Source organism: Nannobrachium achirus, assembly GCF_963921795.1.
Source record: "Nannobrachium achirus genome assembly, chromosome: 1".
Lineage (NCBI taxonomy): Eukaryota > Metazoa > Chordata > Actinopteri > Myctophiformes > Myctophidae > Nannobrachium > Nannobrachium achirus.
Window position 1 is genome coordinate 7649589 of NC_137810.1, and position 22854 is coordinate 7672442.

At 42.5% G+C, this 22854-nt stretch overlaps 1 protein-coding gene across 1 annotated transcript in view; it reads left to right on the forward strand.

The window, feature by feature from the left end:
- Positions 1-22854, forward strand: part of LOC308285689 (protein sel-1 homolog 3) — a gene marked incomplete at both ends in the record, with an annotated part of 64137 nt that overhangs the window by 36052 nt on the left and 5231 nt on the right. Inside the window, 10 exons of the mRNA XM_080726534.1 lie at positions 628-768; positions 3284-3346; positions 5357-5536; positions 9765-9892; positions 12053-12136; positions 13337-13418; positions 17869-17944; positions 19960-20099; positions 20769-20890; positions 22630-22744. Of these exons, the coding sequence (XP_080582660.1) occupies positions 628-768; positions 3284-3346; positions 5357-5536; positions 9765-9892; positions 12053-12136; positions 13337-13418; positions 17869-17944; positions 19960-20099; positions 20769-20890; positions 22630-22744 (1131 nt within the window). The remainder of the gene's footprint in view (positions 1-627; positions 769-3283; positions 3347-5356; positions 5537-9764; positions 9893-12052; positions 12137-13336; positions 13419-17868; positions 17945-19959; positions 20100-20768; positions 20891-22629; positions 22745-22854) is intronic.

Sequence of the window (22854 nt, forward strand, 5' to 3'; positions counted from 1 at the left end):
TATGACAAGGTTGTGGGGGTCCCTGCTTCATCTCTCTCTCAACTAAGGGGTCCTTGGTCTGAAAACGTTGAAGACCCCTGGTTTAGAGGGTTCGCTGTCCGGGGTGCTACTATGGGGACAGAATGGAGTGTCCAGAGACATGCAGACCTTTTAAACAGTTTACCGTTCAGGCATTTAGCAGATGCTCTTAATCCAGAGCGAATTACAAGCATCAATTGCATAGAAATATCAATCTAGAAATAATAACGTAGGTAGATGGAGCACCTAACTTTATATAAAACCTAAGAAGAATGCTATCTAGCTTTCATGTATGGTCATCGAGGGTAGGTGAGTGTTACAGTAGTGCTATGGGTTTAGGTGGAGTCTGAAGAGATGAGTCTTCAGGCCACGGCAGAAGCTAGGGAGTGAGTCTGTAGTCTGCAGCAGCAGAGTTTATTCCACAGTTTGGGGGCCAGGAGGGCGAACTGTCAAGGACGAGTGGATTTTTGTCCTGGGGTTTTTAGCGGGGGTTCTGTCAGCATTCCAATGTTGGCTGATCTGAGTGAACGGGTGGTGGGGTTGTAGGGGTTGATCAGGCTTTGGAGGTATGGAGGTGCCATACAACCTGTGGTTTATCTGTGTCTTTAGAGGGTGTTGTCCAGACTGCTGCTGTGGGGACAGAACGGCGTGTCCAGAGACACGCAGAGTGCAGTGAGCTGGTTGGAGAGGAGCGCCATGCAGATGACTGACCCTGACGCCATGTTTGAATACTCCATGATGCTGATGAAGGTACTGGGGACAGGAGACATTCTATCCACCTGTTTCCTCGAGAATTTACTGTAGAATTATGTGTGGGACACATCCGGAGAACAGTCAGACATACAAGCTCACGTCGCGTCGCAGATGCAACCATTGTGAGCTTGTAGATCACTCTTGGCTGCGACGCCAGAACTGCCGCACACCATCTGCGCAATGTAAGATGGGATGTTGGAAACTTGTGGATAGGATCACACCATCATGTATTTTATTTTAACAAACAGGCATCATCAGCCTTTAGATCTATTTCTGAATAGCTGCTGAAGTACAAAATATAGGGTTAAAAAGTGGTTACAATTATTTTAATGTTATCATTAACTAGGACCCCCTGGAACAACTTCAAGGACCCCTGGGGGGTCCACGGACCCCACATTGAGGCTGCATTACAACTGCATTCCAACATTAATGCATACAGTATAGTAGAGTACAGCATAGATATCAATAAGCAACCCCCTGAGCCCCCGCTGTTAGAAGAGTTAGAAAATTAAAATGTCTCAAAAGCTGCACTGAGGGGGAATGTTTATGGATATGAGCTGATCCATTCCAGACACAGAGAAAATGAAACCGGGCCTTTTTTCTTATTATTATGAGTGTCAAAACAAAACCGAAACGGAAATGTATTCACTCACGCAGGGCAGCTGACAACACCTTCGAGACACATGTTGTTATGCTACAAAAACATGTTTTTTGGAAATGTCAAACTGTAAAAACAAATACATGGCTGTCAGAATTATAATTACAGTAATCTTTCCTAATGGGAATCAACCCCAAACTCTCAGCCGTACTGTCAGAATAAGTGGAGGACTTTGTTTTAATTATATACCGGTATATATACATGTCTGTCGGGTTGGAAACCTAATACATCCAAAACTGTAACTTTTCAGGATTTAAATTCAACAATAGCAAAAGTAGCAGATCTACAAGCTCAAAACGAGTGACTTTGCACTGCGTTTCGAGCTTGTGGATCTGCTACTTTTGATGCTTTTGTGTGACGCTGTTGTATGATCAAGTAGGGCAGGGAGGTGCAGAGAATGTTAGAGAGGCAGGGGCTGAAACTTCTAAAAGCCTTTTGGTGAAAATATTGAAAATAGCAGACCTCCAAGCTCATAATGCGTCACGCTGGGACACGTTGTGAGCTTGGAGGTCGGCTATTTTCGGTATTTGATACCACACTAAACTAAGCATAATCACGTCAATACTGGAGATGTGGCGTAACAGCATGGATTTCTACACAGAGAAGGCAATTCTTTCAACATAAGATGCTGCATTCAAGTTCAGGAGAGTTTGGACAAGGCAATTGCCTTGGCATTTCTTTCACCATAGTGAAAACTGCATGCATGGTCTAGAAAGAGCACTTATTAAGTAAAAGGGCAGGGGTTCAAGCCCCCTTTGATGTGTGAACATGCCTCAAGTAGGATGTTAAAGAGAAAGACTACTGGGGCGCCTGGTGGCCTAGTGGACCAGGCGCATACCATATAGGCATTGCCATTTCGGCATCAATGCCTGTCGGCGTCGCCGGTTCGATTCCCGATCCGGGCAACCTTTGCCGCATGTCACTCCCTGTCTCTCCCCCATTTCCTGTCAGTCTACTGTCCTATCAATAAAGGCAAAAAGCCCAAAAACAAATCTTTAAAAAGAAAAAAGAGAAAGACTACTCCAAAAGTTCAAATATGGAGATAAGAGGTTTCTGCCCGACAGAAACAATATACTTGTTGTTTAGTTTGTAGGGATAATGATGACATGACATGTGAACATGTCCCTGTAATACTGGGTCATCTTCACTGAATGCTTTGAGTCGTTTGCAGAAGGCATTAAGCACTTGAAGCTGTCTCTACTAGACCATTAAGATCAGAAAAAAATACATAAAAATGTCTTCTAAATCCTAATGGTGTTCTGAAAAACCCACTAGAATTATGTGTATTTGACCGCGGACCCCCATCTCAAAATATTTTGTTCCAGGGACCCCCCCAGAAGCAAAGATTAGAGTTAAGAATGTTCGCTTTAAAAGAATATACAGAATATTCAAAGATTTGTTTTCATGATTTTTCTAAAATAGCAGATCTACAAGCTCGCTGCAGTGAGCTTGTATATCTGCTATTTTTGAAGAATGATGAAAAAAAGATTTGCACAAACTTTCATGATTTTTCAAAAATGGATATACAAGCTCGTTGTGGGCTTGTATATCTGCTATTTTTTAAGACTTATGATAAAACAGATTTGCACACATTTTCATGATTTTTCAAAAATAGCAGATCTACAAGCCCGCAGGCCGCAGCACGGCACCGAATGCCGCGCTGTGAGCTTGTATATATCTGCTATTTTTGAATAGTCTGAGTATAAAAAAATACTGGTTAAAGTGATTATGTGACACAGATGCGTTGGCGGTCTTAACAGGCTAGACAAACAACACAGCGCTGTACAAAATGAGTGTGAGCAGGGTGCATTGTGGGTGCTGTTTGCTTCACTGATTGATATGGATTTCCTTCAGGGCCAGTTTGTGGAGAAGAACACGACGCTGGGCTTACTGCTGCTGGAGAAGGCTGCACACATGGTACGCATGCATTCACTACTTAACCACTCTATAGTATATACTGTATGGTTGACTGGAGTCCCTCAGGGCTCTATAGTATACTAATGTATTTTCTGTTATTGTGAGGAAAGCTTTTGCTGAAAATAGCCGATCGACAAGGCAACAACACATTGTCAGCTTGTAGAGGGGCAAATTTCTACCTGTGACAGAGTCAGATTCAAATTCAGATTACTTTATTAACCATTGTGTAATACACATAGGATTTTTTTTTGGCATACTACATTTTTGCATTCAAATCATTTTTTCACATATAACATAAAAACAAAAAACAGACAAACACCAAACAACACCGACAGAACGCAACACGTAGTCACCACAGCAGCCATGGGCGGCGCTATCACAGGTAAAAGGCCTGTAATGTAAATGCTTTATATTACATTTATAATTTAACTATAATTATCTCATTATCCTCTTACCTGTAAATGAATAAGTCACCCAATTATGATAAGAATAGGCTACGATACCCATCAGTTACTCACCCAAGAGGCCGTACATGGAGATTTAGTTTTCGTCTTTGTCACATTTCTGAGGCAATTATTCAATACTTGCGGTGTCCACTGTGGTAGGAGAACACTGCAAAGCCATTTAAAAGAATCATATGAACTCTAAAACGTTAAAAACTCTCAGTGTTAATCACATTGAAAGAGAATGTTTTAAATATAGTTTTGCTCTTGTTCAGATTTGTCACAGAGTTCAGAGTTATTAACAAAAAGTTCTGCCTAATGGGGAGGATTCTGGTTTTAATGGGGATGGAGTGGAGCTTTTTTCTTTTCTTCTTTTTGTTTTTGCTTGAATTCCTTTCCAAAGGCAGAATCCGCAATAATAGGATAGTCAGAATCATAGTTGGGTGTGACCTTGCCCTAAAGCCCTGTTTTATACTTCAGTTGTTCGATAATAGCTGATTTACACTGCACTACTACTAGCTCTGCTCTGACCTTCCTGGTTTACACTGACGGCACTACAGTAGCTTAGGGATGGGACGATACGCCATATTATCGTTTATCGGGATAAAAAACACTCACGATAATCGTATCGTGGAGATTTCATTTATCGTGATATCGTCCTCCGTCATGCACTGGGATCAATTCACCTTTTATTTGCCGAGCTGCATATCTGGTACCATTTAATTTAAACCCTCTATAATTGGTAAAGGTATAATATACGTACTTGATAGTCTTTTTTTCACTCTATCAAAAGTCTTTCGTGTTGTGAGCTTGTAGATTGGCTATTTTTTGACAAATGTTCCCCCCTAGGATAATGGATTTTGATTATCGCGATAATATCGTAAATCGTGATTTATTTTGTCAGGATAATGGTGATATGACATTTTCATATCGTCCCAGGGACGTGCTGGGCCCCTGATTCAGCCCGGGAAAAAGAGTTGGAGAGGCCCTCATTGCGCGCTATAGAGAGAGAGATCTCTCTATAGCACTGCTGCTACTCAAAGATTTGCCATTTCAGATCATGACAAACAAGTGACAAGCCAGTGGGCCAATTACATGAGTTATATTTCATCGTTGTCAGGTGGAAACCTTGTATGTCCAAAACCGTTTGTTTTGTATTTATCACTTTAAAAATGATTTAAACTAGTGAAAACAGCCGATCTACAAGCACACAACGCCTCGCACCGCGAGGCGTTGTGTGCTTGTAGATCTGCTGTTTTCTCTACTTTTGTGCGACGGCCTTGTATGATGAAGCAGGGCTTTGCTTTGCGAAAAAAAATCTACAAATTTGAAACTTGGAGATACGAGGTTTTTGCCCGACAGTGACGATTTACTTTGTTGGCCGCCCAGCCCCCAAAATGGAACGAAGGCAGACATTTTATTTTAAATCTTTTCCTAATGGCCGGCCTGGACCAGCCGGGAATGAACCGGCCGTTCGGGAGTTGTCCCGCTTCTCCCAATGGCCAGCACGTCCCTGTATGGTCCCATCCCTATAGTAGATGTTCCTGTGTCTCCTCGTTTCCCCCAGGGTTCCATCGGGGCGCTGAACGGGTTAGGGTGGTACCACGACCAGACCCTCAACGACTCCAAGGCCGCGGCCAAGTACTTTGAGCGAGCAGCGCTCAACGGGAGCGCAGACGGCATGTTCAACATGGGAGTGTACCTCCTGAGAGGCAACATCATCCCCGAATACCCCTCCAGGAATGAGGTTCGATTCTCAGGGTCATCAATATGTCTGTACATGGAAATGTGTCTGTGGTAGGGGTGTAACAATACATTTTAACACATGTATCTACAAGGGATCTACAAGCTCACAACGCCTGCTATTTTTGGCTAAAGTTCTCAGAATATGGACACTAGGGTTCAAATGGTTAATATAAAAAAGAAAAAAGTTTAGCCTATATCACAGAAATATTTGGAGGACCACCTAGGGGTCCCGGAGCCCCTGTTGAAGACCCTTGGCGTACAGTACATGATGGTGATGTGTCACAGTGGTGTGGAATCACAGGCCATTAGGCCATCAGCAGAGAGCAGACAAGCTGCTTTGATTTGATCTCTCTCATGTTCTGTGACACTATGACCTCATATCGTCACCGTCGGGTGGAAAACTTTTAGTCCAAAATGGTTACTTTTCAGGAAATGGAAAAAAGATCCAATGCAGTTATTTAGTCATCAGCTCTCTCAAAACTATAGACACACTAGTTAGTTTGTTCACTGCTGTTGCTATTCTTAGTCATGGCTGCCATTTCCCACCTGATGTCGTGTGTGAGTTCAGACTGCTCCAGACCGTACTGAATAACTGCTAGTTTGCATAACGACTTCAGACTAGGACTCAAGTCTAAGATGTACAGCTCATGGGGTGAGGGTTGTCTTCAGACTAGGACTCAAGTCTAAGATGTACAGCTCATGGGGTGAGGGTTGTCTTCAGACTAGGACTCAAGTCTAAGATGTACAGCTCATGGGGTGAGGGTTGTCTTCAGACTAGGACTCAAGTCTAAGATGTACAGCTCATGGGGTGAGGGTTGTCTTCAGACTAGGACTCAAGTCTAAGATGTATAGTATAGCTCATGGGGTGAGGGTTGTCTTCAGACTAGGACTCAAGTCTAAGATGTACAGCTCATGGGGTGAGGGTTGTCTTCAGACTAGGACTCAAGTCTAAGATGTATAGCTCATGGGGTGAGGGTTGTCTTCAGATTAGGACTCAAGTCTAAGATGTACAGCTCATGGGGTGAGGGTTGTCTTCAGACTAGGACTCAAGTCTAAGATGTACAGCTCATGGGGTGTGGGTTGTCTTCAGACTAGGACTCAAGTCTAAGATGTATAGCTCATGGGGTGAGGGTTGTCTTCAGACTAGGACTCAAGTCTAAGATGTATAGCTCATGGGGTGTGGGTTGTCTTCAGACTAGGACTCAAGTCTAAGATGTATAGCTCATGGGGTGAGGGTTGTCTTCAGACTAGGACTCAGGTCTAAGATGTATAGCTCATGGGGTGAGGGTTGTCTTCCAAAGAGGATGATGAGATCTCCCACCATGCAACAGCACATCCCTGTTATCATATCCGGGCTTTTTCCCTTGGGCTCAACCTTCTTCCAGGTGAAGGTCTCTGTATTGAATTACCACAGATCAATGATCAAGGACTGGTTCAAATTGTAGCCACCAAATATGTACAGCTCTCCATTGTAGGTAAAGGCTGAATGATCACAGCGTCTTTCTGGAAGGAGCTGTCCAGAAGGTGTGTTCATCCAGCAGTTGGTCTCTATGTCAAACACTGTGATGGTGTTGCAGTACTGATACCTCCAGGCCCCAAATACAAAAATCTTTGTCCCAATGATGGTGGCAGAGTGATAGTATAAACAAGGTGGTGTAGTGCCTCTGGTGTTAATTAAAGACCAGACCATTATTGTGGTGTCCAACTTGTAGATGTCATTAGTGAATACAGTCATCTGGTCGTTGCATCCTCCATGGACATACATGATCTTCCCAAATACACAGGCTGAGTGACGCCTCCTCCCCTCTGGAATGGTCCCTGACACCTTGGGCTTCGACCACCTGTGGGTGTCGACATCAAATGCATAGAGAAAGTTGCATTGTGGGTAACCTCCCCAGATGTAAACGATGTATTGTATCAGTACAGCTGTGTGTTCCTTGCGCCTGGAGGGAACCTCAACAGGATGTTCTCCACTTTCAGTCGTCACTGGAGGCAACTTCCTCCAGCACAAAGACACTGTGTTGAAGATATGGACTTCAATCGTACCGCTGTCATTCATGTCACTAAAGTAGTATACCTTAAGCCCCACAGGAACAGCAGCATTATACCAATGTGCTGGTCCTTCTTTCAGCGATACGGTCCACCTCAACATTTCACAAACAAACAATGAGGAATAAATGCAACCTCTTCAAGTGTTGTCGAATATACAGTTATATTGTGTGTTCTGCCACTTATATTGGTACAGTGGCCTCCAATTACTGATGTTGATGACATCATTCTCATCCAAATATGGAGTTCCTCCCGGCATGGCGGAGATGTTCATATGACTGAGCACATATTTCTAGTCTAGTTTGTGCTATATTCTGTTACATTTCAGGATTTGAATCCAAAAATAACAAAATATAATTCAGCATTCCAGTTCAAAAGAAGTAAAAATAGCTGATCTATGAGCTCAAAACGCGTCGCAGCGCGGCGTGTTTTGAGCTTGTATATCAGCTATTTTTACTACTCTTACTGGAGACAAGAGGTTTTTGCTTGACAGTAACAATATGCATTGTGGCCCGGCGAGTGTGGAAATATAGTGGCCCTCTCCAACATCAAAGTTGCCCACCCCTGATATAACGGATAAACAAGTGCAATCGGAAGTGAAGTGATACAGTAATGAGCAGACAAAACTGGAACTGGGACACAAGGCTATAAAACTGAGGCTGATGAATTAGTTCAAGGGCCTGGAATTGGCAACCCACCTGAAACTGTATTTCTGTTCAGCTGGGAGACCATAGCAATGATTACTATCAGAATATACAGCTTTAACTTTTTCACAGGAGAAAAATATTAGTTTATCACTTACAGAGCACCTTTAATACAACCTACAGTTCACTGTTTCTCAACACCAGGTTCAGGGACCACCAGGGGTCCACCAAAATGAACTTTACACTGAGAGTGTACAACAGTACAAATGAAACCAAATGGAACCCACGGGGATTCCCAGCTAATATTATGAATCGTTCGGAACCAAATGGAACCGTATGGCTCTGTAACTCTGTAAGAATGGAAACAGGTTTGGTTCCATTTGAACACTCTCAGAGTTAAATTAACACTGAGGGTTAAGATTGGGGGTTCCAGATATTTAAAAACATCATGCTAAAATGGGGGTCCGTGGCCTGATGCATGTGAAAGTGGTTGTCCTTGAATTGAAAAGAGTTAAGAATCCCAGATTATTGATTGAATACTTTATTAGTCATAAATGTAACAGCATGTGGTTTCACCCCAAGAAATGACTTTCCCATCAGTTACACACCTCATGAAGCCTTGAATTCGTGGAGGTTGGTTTTATTTTTGCCACATTCATTCCTGAGCCAATAATTTGATGACCGGCGGAGTTTGACCTGCCGTAAACTCCGCTGCTCGATTGGTTATTAGGAATGCATGTGACAAAAGGCTTTTTTGTGTGAATTACTCCTTTAAAGGAGTAGTTCACACAAAATAACTTTTGGTAGTGAACGACACCTCCTTTTGATGGCATTCTACATTTACCTCTCCTTGTGATCTTTTTTTTTTTTTTTTTATGGTAGTTTTGACAGAACCCAGTGATTCACATGCAGTGGTTCTCAAACCTTTTCATGTCAAGGACCCCCAAATTCACACTTATTAGCCCACCGACTCCCATTTGAAAAGATGTGCCGGGGAGTGGGACCCTCATATAAGAGAATATTTTTACAGCTCTATAGCAGTGGTGATTTTCAATCCGCAATGTATATGGTAAAATCAATGTTCATCTAACTATGAAAGTGTACAGGGTCAATTTGGTTCCATTTGTACACTCCCAGAGTTACAGACCCATTTGGTTCCTAACTATCATTTAGCTGAGGACACCTGGAACTCCCTCAAGGACCCCTGGGATTCCCTGGACCCCACTTTAAGAACCAATGCTTTAATGGATGGCGTGCCGTTCAGGACTCAGGGCATTCATTCCACAAAAAAGGGAAAAAACAGCAGCAGTGAATGACACCATCCCTTTTGATGGGATTGTACTTTTACCTCCTCTTGTGATCTCCTGTAGAAGATGTGTGTTTTTTCACAGCTGTTTTTGAAAGAAACCCAGTGATTCACTTCCTTTCATCCCACGCGTCGAGGTGGCAGAGAGCATGCAGCAGCCGTAGAATGAGAAGTGAATGATCCAGTTGTTTCTGTGATGTGATGTTGGTGTCGTGTCATCTGCTCCACAGACTGCCGCCTTCCGGTACTTCCTCAACGCGTCGCTCCTGGGTCACGGCAACGCGGCGCTGGAGGCGGCGTGGTACCTCTCCACGGGGCGCCTGCAGGGGGTGTCAAAGGACGAGGAGAGAGCTGTGATGTAAGACTGCTCATTAGCCTGCCCAAGAATCCTTTGTTATGCCACTTTGACCTGGAATTAGTTTATTGTACTTTCTTTAGCTATTGGAAAAATAGCAGATATGCAAGCTCACAGCGCGGCACCGAGTGCCGCGCTGTGAGCTTGTAGATCTTCTATTTTTTTGTGAAAAGTCGTGAACAGTCTTTGAATATGTATTTTCAAAGCGAACATTTGTAACTCAAATATTTGCTTCTGGGGGGGTCCCTGGGACTAAATATTTTGAGATGGGGGTCCACGGCCAAATACATATCATTTTGGGGGCCCTTGACATGAAAAGGTTTGAGAACCACTGATTTAAAAGAAGGATTTAGAAGACATTTAATAGAATCGGGTCAAAAATATTCAAAGACCGCGCTGTGAGCTTGTATATCTGCTATTTTTTAATTAATAGTTAAAACATAAAATAATGATTAAAGTAATAATTTGTTCCTGGTCTTAAAGGCTTATGAGTGCTTACAACGTAGCCCGCGGCGCATTTCACTTCGAACGACAGCGTCTAATTCAAGGGCACAACCTAGCTATTTGCATATCTAAAAATAAAGCGTTGCGCGCTGTCGTTGGCGCTTTGCGAGAGTCTGTCACACGGAGGCCGCGCTTATAGCGGTGTCACGTTAAGCAGGCTAATGAGTTTATTGATGACAAGGCTATAGTGTGTGGACAGAAGCAGTCTCTGGGATAACTGGCCAGGCTAGTTTAGAACCACCTCCATGTACTTCAAGGTCATTCCTCTGCCATTAGCGCCATTCTGACAAACAGTTCGACTAATAAGGCACAACCAGTCACGCAACATGTGTAATATAATGCACTTTACTTGAGGATTATTCTTTTTTTGAGCGGTGGTCACACCGTCTCCTATACGTGGCCGTGTGTGTGTGTGTATGCGTGCGTGCGTGTCTGTCTCTATGTAGCCTGAGTCTGTATGTAGCCTGCAATACCTTTAATGACCACACATGTTAAGGGAGGGGCGCTGTTGTTCAGGCCAGCCACACTCACACTCACGCACGCACGCACGCACGCACGCACGCACCCACACACACGCAGCCTCCACCGCTCTGTTCACACAGGTGTGATTTTTTATATACTTAGGACTTTCACTCCACTATATTTCAGACAAATATTGTACTTTTGAGTTTTGACTCCACTATATTTTTAGGAACACTGTCAAGGCTAGCAAGTATTCTTGTGAATTTGACAGGTAACCAAATGTGGGGAGACACTAAGCATGTCCACATAGAGACACTCAGCATGTCCACATAGCCTACTAAACTATTCCTTTTGGTGGGAATGTCCTTGCTTTAAGGACATTCAGCCAGGACCTGTACAGTATGTGCATGCCAGAAAAAAAGGCAAGCACTTTTGGACCAAAATAAAAAAATATAAATGTCTTTTTTTGGTAATATGAAATGCATTTCTATGCTGAAGTTGTATAGGTCAAGCGAGTCAGTGCATTCATGAGGTGCTTTCAGAGAGATACAATGAATGTTAATGCACTGTAAAAAAAAATAATACAGCAACGCCTTGCTATGACAAATCGAATGCACTTTGCACTTTTGAATACTTAAGTATACTTTTAAAACAATTCCTCTTGTATTGAGTCATATTTGACCAGCGGTAGCTAGCTATAATTCAACCACTTAAACCCTATGTTATGGTTGAGCGGAGTACCTCAGGGCTCTATACTAGGGTCTTTTCGGTTATTGTGGGAAAGGGTATTTCTGTTATTGTGTAGAAAGCTTTCGTTGAAAATAGCAGATCAACACGAAGCTTCCCCACAATACGGACAGTGGGGTTTAAGGGGTTAAAACAATTACTCTTGTACTTTAACTCAAGTAACATTTTGACCTCCACTTGTAGCTTAATAATATCTCGAGTACTGTATCTATAATTTAACTGATTTGATTTACTTTGGCATGGGCCACTAATGCGTCTATTCATCAATAAACTAGGCTAATGTTAGTCTCTGGGACCTGGCTATTTATTCTAGAATGACCTCCATGGTATTTTAAGGTCATCTCCCCGGTGCCATTAGCGCCATTCTGACAGACAGTTCAACTAATGCATAACTTTGCTTATTTGTATTTTTATGAATGATTCTTTGCCCCTACTGTATGTGTGGTGCAGCCTCCTGAAGAGAGTGTGTGAGCAGAACGGACCCCTGGGATCTTTAATCAGAGAGGCTCTCCAGGACTACCTCCAGGGCTCCAGGTATGGACATGAAGCTACACCCCGTCATCATTATTATCAGGGGCGTCACAAGGGGTAGGAAAGTGGGACTGAGTTACTGGGGCCCAAGGTGGAGGGGCCCTAATAACTTTATCTATTGAAAAATAGCAGATATACAAGCTCACAGCGCGGCACCGAGTGCCGCGCTGCGAGCTTGTAGATCTGCTATTTTTGAAAAGTTGTGAAAATATGTGAAAATCTTTGAATATAATGTATTTTTTAAGCAAACATTTCTAACTCAAATTTTGCTTCTGGGGGTCCCTGGAACTAAATATTTTGAGATCGGGGTCCGTGGCCAAATACATATCATCTTGGGGGTCCTTGACATAGGTTTCTTGCACACATTTTCACGATTTTTCAAAAATAGCAGATCTACAAGCTCGCAGCGCGGCATTCGGTGCCGCGCTGTGAGCTTGTATATCTCCTATTTTTCAATAGTTAACATTCATGGGGGGCCCGCAGTGAATCCTTGTACCCAGGGCCCAGAATTTGGTGTGACGCCCCTGATTATTATTGCAAACATTATTTGCTTTTTCCAATTGTGGTTGCCGGTGTGAGTTAAAGTAAAGCGTCCCAGATGGTTCATTTGGAGGTATTTTTAGTTTAGTGGAGTATTTCCAATTTTCTGTACTTTTAATTCTACTCCACCACATTTCAGGGGCAAATGTTATACTTTTACTCCACTGCAATTATCTGAAAACCGATTTTAAATAAATAATTGATTAACCGACTTTGAATCTTATTATTACAAAACACACTAACCACTTCAGCCGTAGTATAGTACACTGCTCAAAGAAATGAAGGGAACAAAAATGTTCTCTTAATTCTTTGAGCTTTCTTTGAGCAGTACTACAGTATAATATACTCAAACAAATTCAAATAAATTAAGGGAACATTTTGTTCCCTTCATTTCTTTGAGCAGTATATATTTGGCCCATTTGAAAACAGCAGATCTACAGCTTGTAGATCGGCTATTTTCAAAAGGACAATACATTTTGAAATGTGTGAAATGGGACATTCAGTACATTTAATTTTGGAACTTTGAGTATAGTGTTGATGCCGTGGCTTTTGTACTTTCATTCAAGTAAACATTGAATACGGGACTTCTACTTGTAACAGATTATATCTACAGTATCTTTGATGCTTTAACTTAAGTAAAACATGCGAGTCCTTTCTCCACAGGGGCTCTGCTCTCCTGAAGTATGTTCTGGCAGCAGAGACTGGTCTGGGCTCTGCTCAGAACAACGCTGCTTATCTCTGTGAGGTATGTTGTTCCTCCTTCCTCTCTGTTCAACAACACTTTAACAGCGCCGATAAATCTCACCGTAAACACAAGTTTTATAGCAGGAGTTAAAAGGCAGGGTTGGATCTGGTTGGTGGGATGGGCGGGGGGGGGGGGGGGGGGGGGGTCCGTGCCCCTGCTTTTGATACCCTCCACCTTCCTCTCTGGTCGTACATTTTTATGTCCGTCAGGGAATATGTTTTATCTCTGCTTCTGGATTACAATTTACAATTTACAATGTAGGCATTTAGCTGACGCTCTTAAAGGACAACTTAGTTCTTCCGAATTAGAGTTAGAGGGAAAAGAAAGATGATAAAAATGTTTCATTTACTGCTTTCTATCGTTTTAGTAATTTTAGCGATTTTGATTTCAGTGTGTGGGGACATGCGTTGAAGTGGATAAACTTGTTTTTAGACGGAGATTCCTTTATTACTATTTACAGTAACACTATACTATTTACACCAGCCCGCCCCCATAAGCCCATGAAAGATTGAGGTGCATCTTGGGAATAGGCTTATTGTGTCTAAAAAGACATATTTAGACGCTTTAAAGCCACTTGCCCCCACTGAAATAAAAAAAACGCTAGAATCACTAAAACAATAGATTGCAGTAAATGAAAACATTTTAACACTCATCTTTGCTTTTCTCTAATTACCAGTAAGACTCCCTAATCGGGAGATAAGCGACCGTCAGGTCGCAGCGTGATTTTAGGGCAAAATGTGTAGGAGCAGTGTCCAAAAATGTCGTTGAAAAAAATCGGCCTGATGGTGGCGCTGAGTGTAGACATAGTGTGTACCGATTTGTGTGATTTTAGGGCAAAATCTGTAGGAGCAGTGTCCAAAAATGTGTTTGAAAAAATTCGGCCTGAAGGTGGCGCTATATGGGACAGATCCATGTTGATGAGATGAGTGTAGACATACTGTGTAGCGATTTGCGTGATTTTAGGGCAAAAATTGTAGGAGCAGTGTCCAAAAATGTGTTTTAAAAAATCGGCCTGAAGGTGGCGCTATATGGGACAGATCCATGTTGATGACATGAGTGTAAACATACTGTGTACCGATTTGAGTGATTTTAGGGCAAAAATTGTAGGAGCAGTGTCCAAAAATGTGTTTTGCAAGAATCCGCCACATGGTGGCGCTAGAAGAGGGCCATGTGAGAAATGAGGGGTGGGGTCTCCGCGCCGGCAAGGCGGACGAATAGGTACCGGCCCCGGCTGTCCCGGTCGCTCCTAGCCGGAGTTACGGCATTTTATGTGAGCTGCAGTGTAGGGGGTCCTCCACTGGGGGCGCCACCACTTTTGCATCCGTTCTGGAGCACCAGGAGTGGGTGGTCCCCGGGAATTCCCCGTGAGCAGCCCCGTGGGGGTGCTCATTTGGTCAGTTTAGCACATTTGGTCATTTTTTACATCTGGGGGTCCCCCAGGGACCTGGGGGTCCCTGGAGCTCCGGGGGTCCTTGGAGGTTGTAGTTTGGCAGGTAAGGAAGGTGTGTGCAAAATTTGGCATGGATCGGGGCAACGGTTGCGGAGATATGAGCAGGGCAAGAGTGTGACGTGTGAGGTGTGACAGACAGACTGACTGACTGACTGACTGACTGACTGACTGACTGACTGACTGACTGACTGACTGACGGACTTACACTTTGTGCAGGGTTTGATAGTAAATGCGACCTATGGTCGCAATCATTAAAATCTAAAACAATCAAAACATCAATAATACATTGATAGGATGCCAAGTCGAAAATGGCCCGACATTGGTCTATATAAAAATTTGAATTACTTTTTTTTTCTTTTTTTGTCTTTGCATAAGCCTGTATGGTTTTATTGCCCTAAATGTGTTAATATCACAGAGGTATTTGTTAATTAGTCAAATGTATTCTGTGGTGGTTTCCTTGCGTTAGATGATTATGAAAAACTTGATAATGTTTTTTTAAAGGAGCTTTTGTTGTGATCGATTTTATCTGTCAAGCTTGGGAGAGAAAACAGAATACTCTGTATAATTGTATTTGTATTTTAATGTATGAATATATTGTAAAACATGCTGTAAGCTTAGAATGTTGTCTCATAAACCCATGAGGGTTGGGCACTTAAAATAATCAATCAATCAATCAATATGGCCATCGAGGGTGCTATCATGGGCTAATTACTAAATGAAATACCGGTACATGCATTTCCTTCTGGGAACTGACATGTTATGTCTGGTATCCGATGTTTGATTTATGTTTGATAATATCAACATTTTACAATTTAATAGAAGTTAAAAGTAAGTATTGTCCCCGGCATCCCTATTTTGAGCAAATGTATAAAGTTAAAAGAAGGCTGATGCACAAAGGTTAGTGACGGGTGTGTAAACCAGGAAGGTCCAAATGTTCAGACAGAGATCTGTGATATCAAATCAAAGTAAGAGCTCTGTCTGGAGAGGATGTTCATTATTAATTGGACGTTTGGTTTCATCAGCACGAACATTTAGTTTGTCCTGACAGTCCCAGACAGGGTGTGGGACCTTGTTCTTTCTTTTGATATTAGATCCCTTTCTGAGCAATACTTATAATAGGCCTACTTTATTATAGACCAGCTCAGTGGCCTAGTGGTTTGAGTGTCTGCCCTGAGACTGGGAGATCGGAGGTTCAAACCCCGGTCGGGTCATACCAAAAATGGGACCCAGTGCTTCCCTGCTTGGCACTCAGCATCAAAGGTTGGATTGGGGGTAAGTCCCTGCAACATACTAGCGTCATGTCCAGGGGGTGTACATGTCCAGGGGGTGTACATCAAAGCTGCCTCACGCTACAGAAACAGGAGATAGGCTCCTGTCCTATGAGCCTCATGGCTCGGCCGAGTCATATGGGACTCATGGCTCGGCAAGGCTTACTTACTTACTTACTTTATTATAGATTTGGTGTAGAGCAGGGGTCTTCAATGTTTTCAGGCCAGGGACCCCTTAGTTGAGAGAGAGATGAAGCAGGGACCGGTCCACAACCTCGTCATAGATTCCATATACAGTAGTTTCATCGGTTGACAGCACAATCGTCAGTGAATTTTGGATTCATGTCAATTTGTGTTTTCAGATATTTAACCACCTGTAATTAATAGAGTTAACACAGAAATCGCAAATTTAATGCAATTTCCGAATAGTAAAGTATAAAATACGGCTAGCATGATCAAGAACACAAGATAGTAAAAGGCACAAAGCATTATAATTTACTTTACCGTTCGAAATAATGATTTGCTGGCTTTAAGTCCAGCTATTTCTGTTATAGTTTCCCCTTCTAAAAATATGCTATAAATATAAGGTGCTGGGAGTGAAAATTATGAATATAAGGGGTGCCTCGGATGAAGAAACATTTGATAGGGGTGCCCTAAGCCAAAAAAGTTTGGGAACCCCTGGCCTAGTTTATACAAAGGTTTACCTTTGTATAAAGACATTTACACAATTAGAGAATGTAGAAGAATTGTCATTTTGATCAACGTGTGCCTGTCATCTCTGCTATATGGTACTGCATCAATACAGCACACATCTTATCCAACCATAAAATTCTAGGTTTTGGGTTTGAGAGGTTAAATCTCGTCAAATGGTCCATGGCGAAAATGCCAAATACATAATGGTCCTTGATATGAAAAGGGTTGTCACTTTAACCATTATTTTATGCTTTAACTATTGAAACATAGCAGATAGGAGTACAAGCTCACAGCACAGCACCGAGTGCTTGGAGATCTGCTGTTTTTGAAAAATCTTGAACATTTTGTGCAAGTCTTTGAATATATTATATATTTTTAAAGCAGACATTTGTAACACAAATCCTTCTTTCTCTTGGTCCCTGCAACGAAATATTTTGAGATGGGGGTCCACGGTCACATACTATACCAGTAAGACTCCCGATTCGCTATAATTCTAGGGGGTCCTTGACATGAAATGTTTGGGCATCACTGATATAGGAACATACTGTAGGTCATACATGGGCAACTGGCGGTCCGGGGGCCACATGCGGCCCCCACCTTCACTTAATGTGGCCCACAGGTTAATATTGGAATACTGATATATTAATTCTAATCCAAACGTGCAAAACAGGACTTGATGACTAGTAAAATGTATTCAGTTTTTTATGTCCATGTAATAAAGTTCATAAATTAAGATATTGTAAGTATAACTAAATGCATTTTAGTATAGCAAAGAAATTGCAAAGAATGCCAGCCTACAAGCGGAAAACATGCTGCGTTTTGCACTTGTAGACTGTCTATTTTTTGCTACTTATTCGTGACATTAATTTACAAAATAAGTATGAAATGTGGCCCCCTGGAGTGAGTGTGGAAATACTCTATCATCAAAGTTGCCCACCCCTGCTGTAGTATTTTTCAGAAAACTAGGATTTAGAAGACATTTTTGGGTATTTTTCAGGTCTTAATGATTAAACAAGGTACATGCATCCTTTTGTTGCAGGAGCTGAGGCTTGGCTCCAACTGCCAGTGGAGATACACCAACCACTCTGTGTTAAACTACGACGCGCATTCCTCCGGTGAGTGCCTGTGACTGTCAGGTCATATCATACACACTCTGTGTCCGTCAGGTCATATAACCAGTAAGACTCCCTAATCGGGAGATAAGCGAAGAGAGCAAAATGTGTAGGAGCAGTGTCCCAAAAAAACGGCCTGATGGTGGCGCTATATGGGAGAGATCCATGTTGATGACATGAGTGTAGACATATTGTGTACCGATTTGCATGATTTTAGAGCAAAATCTGTAGGAGCAGTGTCCAAAAATGTGTTTGAAAAAATCTGCCTGATGGTGGCGCTATATGGGACAGCTCCATGGTGATGAGATGAGTGTAGACATACTGTGTACCGATTTGCGTGATTTTAGGGCAAAATCTGTAGGAGAAGTGTCCAAAAATGTGTTTTGCAAGAATCGGCCCCATGGTGGCGCTAGAAGAGGGTCATGAAGGAGTGTGTGTGCAAAATTTGGCATGGATCGGGGCAACGTTTGCGGAGATATGAGCAGGGCAAAAGTGTGACTTGTGACAGACTGACGGACAGCTGGTCGAGGTTTTGATAGTAACTGCGACTTGATGGTCGCAATAAACACTCTGTGTGTGTCAGGTCATATCATACACACTCTGTGAGTGTGAGGTCATATCATACACACTGTGTGTGTGTGAGGTCATATCATACACACTCTGTGAGTGTGAGGTCATATCATACACACTGTGTGTGTGTGAGGTCATATCATACACACTCTGTGAGTGTGAGGTCATATCATACACACTGTGTGTGTGTGAGGTCATATCATACACACTATGTGTGTGTGTCAGGTCATATCATACACACTGTGTGTGTGTGAGGTCATATCATACACACTCTGTGAGTGTCAGGTCATATCATACACACTCTGTGTGTGTGTCAGGTCATATCATACACACTGTGTGTGTGAGGTCATATCATACACACTCTGTGAGTGTGTCAGGTCATATCATACACACTGTGTGTGTGAGGTCATATCATACACACTCTGTGAGTGTGAGGTCATATCATACACACTGTGTGTGTGTGAGGTCATATCATACACACTCTGTGAGTGTGAGGTCATATCATACACACTGTGTGTGTGTGAGGTCATATCATACACACTATGTGTGTGTGTCAGGTCATATCATACACACTGTGTGTGTGTGAGGTCATATCATACACACTCTGTGAGTGTCAGGTCATATCATACACACTCTGTGTGTGTGTCAGGTCATATCATACACACTGTGTGTGTGAGGTCATATCATACACACTCTGTGTGTGTGTCAGGTCATATCATACACACTCTGTGAGTGTGTCAGGTCATATCATACACACTATGTGAGTGTCAGGTCATATCATACACACTCTGTGTGTGTCAGGTCATATCATACACACTCTGTGAGTGTCAGGTCATATCATACACACTCTGTGTGTGTGTCAGGTCATATCATACACACTCTGTGTGTGTGTCAGGTCATATCATACACACTGTGTGTGTGTCAGGTCATATCATACACACTCTGTGTGTGTGTCAGGTCATATCATACACACTGTGTGTGTGTCAGGTCATATCATACACACTATGTGTCTGTCAGGTCATATCATACACACTATGTGTGTGTCAGGTCATATCATACACACTATGTGTCTGTCAGGTCATATCATACACACTGTGTGTGTGTCAGGTCATATCATACACACTATGTGTGTGTCAGGTCATATCATACACACTATGTGTGTGTCAGGTCATATCATACACACTATGTGTGTGTCAGGTCATATCATACACACTGTGTGTGTGTCAGGTCATATCATACACACTGTGTGTGTGTGTCAGGTCATATCATACACACTGTGTGTGTGTCAGGTCATATCATACACACTCTGTGTGTGTGTCAGGTCATATCATACACACTCTGTGTGTGTCAGGTCATATCATACACACTCGCCCACGTCCCTCCGTCAATCTCCGCTCGTCGGCGTCAAGTACACCTCTTAGAAGTCTCTCTGTATGTCTCATTCCCAGGGCTTCTGAGAATGGGAGACCGCTACTACCACGATGCCGCTGCAGCTGCCAGACAACGCGGGAGAAGAGGAGACTCATTATCTCTGGCTGCCGAGGCCGTGTGGATGTATGGCAGAGCGGCACTGGCGGGGAGTCCTCAGGTGACAGGTTTAGCAGAGGCTGTGTAATCTCATCGCCCACCCACCCACCATGCTAGATAATTAAACCAGCAAGACCGGGAGTTATTTTATGCTTTAGCTATTGAAAAATAGCAGATATACAAGCTTGCAGTGCAGCACCGAGTGCCGCGCTGCGAGCCTGTAGATCTGCTATTTTTAAATATTTGCAAATCTTTGAATATGCTATATTCTTTTAAAGCAAACATTTTCTAACTCAAATCTTTGCTTCTGGGGGTCCCTGGAACAACATACTTAAAGATAGGGGTCCGCAGCCAAATACCTTTTGGGGGTCCTTGACATGAAAATGTTTGAGAACCACTAATGATAGATTTTTTATTTATTTTTTAACTCAAGGATTTAGAAAACATTGGGTCAAAATATTCAAAGACTTGCAAACATTTTATCGATTTTTCAAAAATAGCAGATCTACAAACTCACAGCATGGATGTGAGCTTGTATATCTGCTATTTTTCAATCGTTAAAGCATAAATTAATGGTTAAAGTGATGTGTTCCCAGTCTAAATGGATTAACCTTTTGCTGGCTTTAGCCTGCCGTAATAAAAACAGCAAACAGAATTATACTGGCGTTTATTATTGACTCATCAAACTGACGGTTACACGGTCTTGTGGTTTTTATAATTTTGATCACAGGGGATGTTCAACCTGGCGGTCATGGCCCAGGAAGGCCACGCTCTGCCCCCGACCGTCCGAGACATCTTCAACGGGACACACGGGGACACACTGGACGTCTTGGTGAAGAAGATTCTACAGAGGTATTCTGGCTTAATATTTTTATTAGAAGTTTAGGCACAGGTACAATCAGTCACATCTGTAACAAGCAATTGCTATTGTTTGTAATGTTAGTTGAAATATGAGCATATAAGGTTATATTCTGGGACATATCTGACTAGTTATGGTATTTATCTGGCCTAGAATATCACCTGATTTGAATCAACATAAATCCTGTCATACAAAAAAAGGTCCATATGACGTCCTGGTAATGACGTCAAGATCATCCCCATATGGGCTGTGATCTGGCCCCAATCCAGACGTCACTGATTGGTCCAGGTCCTGACCGTGCTTGCTGGGCAAAGTACAAGAAGAAAAAAAGTAAAGACAAAAACAAAACAAGGGGAGAGAGAGAAAGAGGGAGAGAGGGAGAGAGGGGGGGGGGGGGGCTGGGGGGGGGCTCAATCATTCAGTGAATGGGGATGAGATGGAGTTAAAACATGTCAAGAAAGGATTCCATTTTTAGGGGAATTTAGTTAGATCACCTTTAGTAGAATATGTAATCCTGTCTAATTTTAAGAAGGACATCACTTCTCTCAGCCATTGGGTACTAGAGGGTGGTCCAATGGAGAATAAGATGATGTCTTACTATTAAGGAGGTAAATGCTAAGACCTCTAATTTTCTGGCAGCAAATCGTGCATAGTCTTCCGGGACACCAAGAGAAAAGGTATTCTGGCTTTGTTTGGCAGACGTGCATTTTTTTCCCCACAGGTTTCTTTCCCTGTTTTGACTTTCTTATTTTTTATGGAGATTGAAACATATATTTGTGCAGAAACCTGCAGTGGCAAAAAAACCAACCACTCATTCCTAATTAAAAGCAGAATCCATCTTCATGGGTGGATTTAAACTTTCGAATGTCAGAGAAAGTCATATAAAAATAGCATAAATAGCTGATCTACAAGCTCACTGTTCTGCCAGTCCACTGGAAAATCTACTGTCTTGCCAATGGAACATCTGTATGTGTTCTCTCAGCGCTATGTTCCTTCAAAACTAACCCTAACCATAACTCCTAATGTTACAGCCCATAATAACCTCTAATCAAGGTTCTGTCTTTATTGATAGTGGAGTAGTTAGACAGGAAAGGGGCACACGCAGCAAAGGCTGTTGGGATCGGGACTGTTTTGTGACATTTTGTACAGTAGAGAGCAGTGTTTCTCAAATGGGGGTACGTGCTGTACCCCTAGGGGTACACAAAGGCCTAAATGCAAAGGCCTAAACTGTACTGCAGGGCGTACTCAAGAAAATCACTCCAAAAAGTAAAAAAAAGGTGCAAATCATGCTAATATTGTTCATAGTTAAATAATTGACTACAATTGAATTAGGAGGGTAAAAAAAACATGTACTGTTATGTTAAATGAAGACACATGGAGAAACTTGATATGCCTGAGTTGCTAACCCAAAGGACATGGTACCAGGTAACTGGGATGTGTTTTAAAGTTGTTTGTTTGTATTGAAGTTATTGATGTGACAACCGTTTGAAACTCTTTCACTTCTTATTTGTGATTTTATATTCTTTGAATGGAGGCTTAATATATAGCGTCATATACCACTATTTATTTATACTTTAATTGCAGTTTTATAAGCAAAATGTTGTTGCCGGGTAAAGGGGGTACTTGGATTCAGAAATCAGGGAAAGGGGGTACTCAAGCCAAAAAAGATTGAGAAACACTGGTATAGAGATGTGTGGAGGAGGTGTTACACCATGTTGTGTTGTGTGTACAGATGTGTGTCGGTGGAGCCTGCAGAGGGGCTGACTCCATGCTCTCTAGCTCTGCTCAGGGTCCAGGTGGGACAGGCCTTGACGAGGATGAGTGGCTGCACGGCGCTGCTGACCTTGGTGAGTGTTGTGTCAACTCTAGAGCACTGGCTTTTCAGAGTGACCTTGGTGAGCGTTGTGTCAACTCTAGAGCGCTGGCTTTTCAGAGCGGGGGACTGAAATGACATTTA